Source organism: Monopterus albus, unplaced genomic scaffold, assembly GCF_001952655.1.
Source record: "Monopterus albus unplaced genomic scaffold, M_albus_1.0 scaffold165.1, whole genome shotgun sequence".
In the NCBI taxonomy this organism is placed as follows: domain Eukaryota; kingdom Metazoa; phylum Chordata; class Actinopteri; order Synbranchiformes; family Synbranchidae; genus Monopterus; species Monopterus albus.
This window is the reverse complement of record NW_018128045.1, coordinates 423,623-431,018: the sequence shown is the minus strand read 5'-3', so window position 1 is coordinate 431,018 and position 7,396 is coordinate 423,623. Positions and strand designations below refer to the sequence as shown.

The 7,396-nt window shown below is 40.9% G+C and overlaps 1 protein-coding gene across 1 annotated transcript in view; it reads right to left on the bottom strand.

The window, feature by feature from the left end:
* The window catches only part of grin2da (glutamate receptor, ionotropic, N-methyl D-aspartate 2D, a), a 196,537-nt gene that overhangs the window by 17,305 nt on the left and 171,836 nt on the right, over positions 1-7,396 (bottom strand). The window contains exons 15-16 of the mRNA XM_020615463.1: positions 5,158-5,227; positions 4,438-4,555 (exon numbers count right to left, since the gene is read on the bottom strand). Of these exons, the coding sequence (XP_020471119.1) occupies positions 4,438-4,555; positions 5,158-5,227 (188 nt within the window). The remainder of the gene's footprint in view (positions 1-4,437; positions 4,556-5,157; positions 5,228-7,396) is intronic.

The following is a 7,396-nucleotide window of genomic DNA, read 5'->3' as shown; positions in this document are numbered from 1 at the left end:
AGCAACCTAAGGAAACATGTAGCCCCAACTTGTGACTCTCGAGTCACAGACATAATCTTCCGTTAACCTACAAAAGACAGACTTGCCAACTGTTTTAACCCTTTAATGTCGTTTGACAACACTAACCCAAATTCTGATGGCACTTCCCGAATTACCATAAACACTTCTAATGATGTGGAATAATAAACAATAACTTCAAGTTCAGGAAAAATATGATATATTAATATTAATCTAGTTTGATGGCTGACCAATCACGTGTTAAAAAAAATGGCAGAGCTCTAACACAGAGAGGTTTAACCAGGGACAATTACTAGAACTGTTCAGAGCCACATGCATTTGTGGTGAGTAATGAATATCCCTGGATCTGAGGCCGTGGGGTCGCTGTGGTTCAGTGCTGAGTTTCTGGCTATTCACACCCTGAGTAAATGATCAGCACATCATCCCAGTCTGCTGTCAGTACAGGTGTGTTTCTCCACTTTATCATTTCTGTGCCACTGATTTATTGCTACAGTTCAGGATGAACCAGCTTTGATTTAAGACTCTTGAAGGCTGCTGCATTTGCTGGATTTTACTTTTCTAACAGTATGAGCAAAATGAATGATACTCAGTCTTAACCAGTATCAGAATTTCAATTTCACCGTGTACATGCTCACATAAATCAGTGAAATTTAAGCTTTGTGGAAATAGTATCATCTAATACACTTTTTTGCTTTGCCTCCTTTTCAGTGTTATTTATGGTTTCATTTTTTTTCTTTCCCTTCTTTTCACATATTTCTTCCTTTAGTGTGCTGTGTCTAACTGTAGTTTTGAAAGATCGGCATCAGGAGACCATCATTTTTAAACAGAATCTATTTGTTTCCTTCACAGAGACCAGAAACCAGGAGTATCCATTTTCTTAAACAAGTGCATGATGTCTATATGCATGAACACATCAGCAATACTAGTTTGAAGGCATGTGCACAGATAAACCCCAGGTGATGCTCAAGCACCGCCCCTTTTCTCTCTGACCTGAAAAGTGCCCTTTCTGCAGGATAGTTTTTTTCCCCTTTTTAATTTTATGTTTAGCCTTTTAGACCATTTTTATTTTAGCTCATGACATCAAATATTAACTCGACGTGTACAGTAACTATGCCGACACTTGCAGTTACAGGCTGCCACTCGAGTCCCTGTCCTCTCCCTTCGACTTCCCAGGGTACAGCAGCCACTGTAGCCTACACAGCTTAAGTACCCTGTGGAGCAGCATCCACACACCTTCCTCACCTGGCAGGTAATAAAAGTGTGCAACAGCCAGTTGGACAATTCAGTGCCCTTTCTGCCAGTTAGGCAATAAGGCAAACAAAGATGAATGAGGCCTGTGAGCTACATTTTTGACAAGTTAAATATATTACCATCTGCTCTGATATCAGAAATGTTGGTCCTGTTGGTGCCATATTTCATTGTGACTGTCAGGAAGAGGGGTGCCCATTTCCTCAGCTTTAGCACCCGTCTCCTACAATGTCCAGACATGGCCTTGCTAGTGTACATGTAAACACAGACGTGCATGAATGTACACTTTTTAAATAATTTAGCTTCTTGTTATTTACAGCTTTTGTGCATTAGTGTTGCTAAATCTCCAAAAGATAAAAACTGGTAATCTTGTACAAAGATGTACTGAAACAGTATGTTCTTTCCTGAGTGCTTGCGGCAGAAGCTAAATGGCTTCTCAGCCATTATGAAAATACAAATGAAGGGTTATTATTTTAATACCAGGAGTTCTACTGCAAACCAAATTACTAGAAATTGTTGAGGTTGCTGTGTAAAAGTCATTCCCAATCTCTCTCGCTGTGCACCTCTTCTCTCACTCCTGTTCTATTCAAAAAGCGCCACTGGCATGAACAGAGAAAAGCAATAATAGCAGGAATATTTAAGTCAATCAAAAAGAAATCTGAGCATTAAAATTGGTGTAGAAGTCCAACAGTAACATAAGACACAATGCTTTGAACCACATCAACTGAAGAAACAAAGTACACATTTTTAAGTCACTTTTATTTTGACATATTTCAGATGTTCAGAGCCGTCTCTCGTGGTTCAGTTTGCTTTCTGCAAACCCAAAAACTGATCCCAGGTGTAACAGAAATAATGTCCACCAGTCTGTGGAGTTTAGTAGACATTGATGGGGCCTGTTAAAATGGACAACTCAACAAATTCAAGTTGGTTCCAATAACATTTTCTCTCCTGTTCCATCTCTCTCTTCTCCCTCTGAGCTTTTCCTCCTCTTCCACACACATCAGAAGCATGGCTGTGAAACCAGCTTCACAATTAGACACAAACAGACTAGATACCAATGCCAGCCAATTAATTGTGCCTCTGCACCTCCATCTTTCCACACATCTCTCTGTTACACATCCTGCTCCTAATGTTCTATCATTTTCTACGACGGATCTGAGCCACCTTCTTCTCTATTTTCAGCAGTGCTTTTCTGAATTAAAGACTTTGCACCGAATGTGGTTAAAATGAAAGTTACATATGCAACTATGGTTCTTTGAAGCATGGACAACCATGAGACATAACATCTCTGCAGTAAAACGGCCAAAAACTGACTGAAAGATGTTGTATATTGTCGAGGAGAAAGTCTGGGTTTCAGTGCATGTTATAAATTTGGGAAAGCAGTGTGCCAGGTTCAAACAGGGTGATAAGTAGCTCTTTAGGGACCAAGGGGGTTATTGTCATCATGCTACATTAGACACAAAATATGACTTTATGTTCAGTGCATCATTTTTAAATTTAAATTTTTTGGAAAATGTCAGAACAGACCTTATTTTTTTGTATTTTCTACATCTACATACTCATAAAAGGCTAACAAGATGTGCATCTATCAATGACCTTTACCTTTTAAGATAGTGTAGCATGCAGAGCCAAGGTAGGACTGTTTCATTTATCTTCAGGATCAACAGAAACATTACTGCACATTTCAGTTTTTGTTCCAAACTTTTCCAAGAATTGTATAAAAATCTGAATTCTATGTTCATTAGATGACTAGTGGCAGAAATGCATTCAGCCATGATCCGTGCTGACCTGCCACAACTCCTCAACAACAGTTTAATGGACTGCTTTTGAAGAACAATATTAAAATATCATAAACACCTGCAAAAACATCTCAACAAATGACTAAGCACAGTTAAAATAAAGGGATTCAAATTGCAAATCTACATAAAAAATTTGACAAATTAGCAAATTTTGCATTAGCAGTGAAACACACAAGCAAGACAAATGTGTGAAAGCATTAGCATGTTCAAATAATAAGATGAGAGAAAAAGAAAAGTGTGTAGGTTAGACAAAAACAACCTCCGAGGAACTTTTAAAAATATGCTGTGGGCTTTAGACAAAAAGAAGAGGAGAAAGAGACAGAGGTGAAGTCTCTAAAGAAGGTGACTGGTACACAAAAACAACACGTATAAATAATAAATAAGAAAAATGCATTCAGAGGGAGTTTGTGTGTTCTTGTACTTAGTACATAGTCAGGAACAAAAGAATATTTTTTGCTACAGAGTGAGGACATTTTGTCCAGTCCTCACTTTTTGAGACCTTAATGAGATTTAGAGTCACAGTTTGGCATTTAGTTCTGGTGGTTAAGTGTTAGGGTAGGGGGCTGGGGAATGCATTATGTAAATGAGTGTCCTCACAAAGATAGAAGTGTGTGTGTGTGTGTGTGTGTGTGTGTGTGTGTGTGTGTGTGATCAGTGAGATGAAACAGATGTGATGTGCTACCGAGTGCGTGAACACAAAGAGTTTGTATGTTTTCTGACAGGTTTAACACAGATCACACCTCCCTTCCTCTTCCTCCTGTTTACCTTCTATCTTCTCTCTCCCTCCTCTTTCATGTCTGCACTCTCACCCATCCCATCACACCTCTCTCCACCTCACCCCTCGTGAGTTCTTCCAGCCTTCTTCCTTGTGCCTTTCACTCCATCCCTATCTTTGAACAGTTTCTCTGACACCACCCTGACAATTAAAAATGAAGTTTACCAACAAAAACCTTAAACCAGATTTCTTTCCTCTTACAAACATTTCTCTATTCACAAAGCAAAACACAACCGCTGTTTTCAAATGTATCCAATTAGAATAGTTTTCCTGAAATAAGATTCCATTTTCATGGATCAATAAATTCATTTTCATTTCAAATCTCCAGTGTGAACACGGTGTGAGATAGGTTTTATGAAATAAGCTGAACATCTGAAACTGTTGCTTCCTAGTGTGAGATAGGTTTTATGAAATAAGCTCAACATCTGTTGCTTCCTGCGTAAATGCAAAGGAGAAACATTTTGCTGACACCAAAAGTAGTCAGTAGGTCCTAATGCCCAAACATGACATATGACCATTTCAAAAAACAGGTCATGTGTGTGTTTTTTTGAATGGCCTCAGAACCCTCCTTAGTCATCACATCCCCTTCCGCCCTACCGTCTCCAACCAGCTGCAGCAGTGCCAGGTCCAGTGGCCGTTTCCAGCGGGAGTTCTTGTGCAGGGCGATGCCATAGCCTGTGGTGGCAAACACCTTCCCAGAGCCAATGGTCATCACCTTGTGGGATAAAACAAACCTGTAAACATCCACACGTACACACGCCGAGTCTGACCGACAGGGACAAATGTCAATGAGCACATGAAAATTAACTTAATTTCTGCTGATATATACGTATTTTGTCTACTGTTAATGTCACTTGAATGCAAAACAGTTGGCTGGTGTGTGGGATATTGTTTCAGTGGAGGAATTAATACAGATCCACATCACATGTAATAATTACTGCAGCAGTGGCTGTTGTGAGAGGCTGCTGGGAGCTCAGGCCTCCCACAGACCTCATTACAAATGATTACTGGGCAGGAGTTTCATTCGCCCTGTGGGATCTTTATTAAATGCAAACTTATAAATAAATCAACAGCAGAGTTGTTCAAAAATGACAATATTATCTAGCTACAGGCCAAGACGAGTAAAACATAAATGCAACGAATGGGTCTGATTTATTCACTATAGATGTTGCTCTTGTAAAAATTCTCATTTGGCATACTGCTTGTTCTTCCCACAACTGGAGGCAGAGCACAATCAAAGATCCTGTGAAAGGGGACTTCACCAGCGGCTTCTGCTGTGCAGAGCCATGGAGCAACGGATCTATTTTTTTTTTTTACCTTGCAGCCCTCGTCCTTCCTGGCCATGTAGTTCAGCACTGCAGCGTCATAAATGAAGGCATCTAGTTTCCTGTAAGGAAGAAAGAGGAGGAGGAAAGTTACAACCAAGAAATGCAAATCACTGACCTGAGCTAAATGACAACAGAGGAAGTGTAACAGGTGAACCAAATGACAGATGATGGATAAAGCAGTGCTGAGACTGTCAGTGTCTAAAAGGAAACCAAACACAAAGCAGAATGGACTTCTTTCTCGACACCATTTTGCACTAACGTCACACACAATCACACGGAGAGATATTCATCATAGCAGAGGCAAGGATGTCAATTCTCCTCCTACAACAGCCTCAATAGAACAGAACACAATACGGCAGCACAGTAAGAGGTGTGATCTCAATCTGCAGCTGCTGTCAGAGATGCATCTTCATATGGAAATGTGTTGTTCAAGTGTCTGTGTCATGTCGGTGAATTCCCCCAAGACTCCTTACCGCCGAACCCGATGACCTTTCTGTGACCATTCACACACAGCTCAGGTCTGAACTGAGTGCTGTCAAACTGATGAAAATGCCTTTTTCCTGGTTTTCAATGTGTCATAAGGCATTTCTACATAAAGAGATCACCACAGCCTTTTAAAATGTATATTAAAAACATTAATTTTTAATATACATTTTATTTTTCCTCATTAGAATTGCTACCTTGAGTAAGATGCATTTGTGTCAGTGGAAAGATTTAAGGAGCATATTTTATGAGCATGCACCATAAGGCCAGGGTTAGAGGAGCTCCACTCCACATCGAACAACATGAGGGAGAAGAAGTCAGTGTAATCTGTGGCAGGATGTTTGGTATTTGCCCTGTAAAGGTCTGATACAAGAGGACTCCAATATGTTCCTGGCAGTGGCCACTCTTCACACACTGGAGTGTAACGCACAAAGCTAGTGAACTATACGCTCTCCAGCCACTTTATTAGGTACACCTGTACAATTGTGTGCACCACAGGGCAGCACTTCACCTTAACGTCAGTTTTTGGTGAAAATGTCAAATGTATAAATTCAATTATATGTTTATTATTGAGGTTATAGTTAAAGATGACGTTGTACTGGACTACATTATATTCAGAGCTGTCTATGTTTTTGTCCTCTTGAGCTACATGCATGAGGAGCTCAGAATATTAGGAAGGTAGATGGTGCAGTAGGGGAGGAAGTGGGTGACAGGAGGAGGAGGAGAAACGAAGCTAGGGATAATGGTTGAATGGAGAAAGGAGGACAGGATTGAAGTGCAAGGCAGAAGCAAAGGGAGGTGATGAGCTCGACACAAGGAGTTAATGAAGGAGGACAAAGAGAGAAAGGATTAGGGAGAGAACGAGGGGGTTAAGGGAGGAGGGTCAAACGAGACAGAGATGGAGAGGTGATGTTCTGTGCATTGACAGCCAAATCAAACAGGAATCTTCAAAGCACTGTATAAACTGTTTCCTCTGAAAATATTGTGAGGATGAGAGGCAAAGAAAATGAAAGAGGATAATGAGAGACGGTGGAGAGACTGGAGGACTGAAGTGAGACAGCTGATGTAGAAGGAGGAGGAGGAGTAAGGATCATGAAAAGGAATGCATCATTTAAATAAAACAGTATGTCAAATCTGCCAAGTACTGCAGCCGCTGCCTGTTGGCATGAGTGTGTGTGTGTGTGTGTATACGCTCCCTTGTCCAATTAAACATTTGAACCCTCATCTGCATCGACTAACATCACTCCCCCTTCTCCTCACCTCCCTCCCATTTCAAACACAATGAGCAAGTGTATATTTTATGGCAAATGCTTTGTGTACTTAGCTTCCCCACAGGCGATAATAATCCCCTCCTCCCTGCACCCCTGTTGAAGACATGAGGCACCTGAGTGGCGGTCGGTGCTGAGACGGCAGGCTTCTCCCACTGCACTGCGGCTGCTGCTGCTGCTAGCATGTATTATTTAAGTGCTAGTTTTTTCTGTCTCCTTCTCCGGCCTCATTTAGCAGCCATGATCCTGATGCAGGTGCATAAGTTGCAACAGTTAGCTGAGGCTCCCAAGGCGAGTGCGATCAATGCACTAACAGGTCGAGTCAGACAAGAAGGTCCGGTAATTGAAACAAGGTGTGGACAGTGTTGCCTCAAGTTAAATACAATATATATATATACAGAGTGGTATCTGTTTAAAGTACAAGCTTTTGTGAAGTTGGGTGAATACCAATCGAGTGAGCTGGATATTGTATGTGGA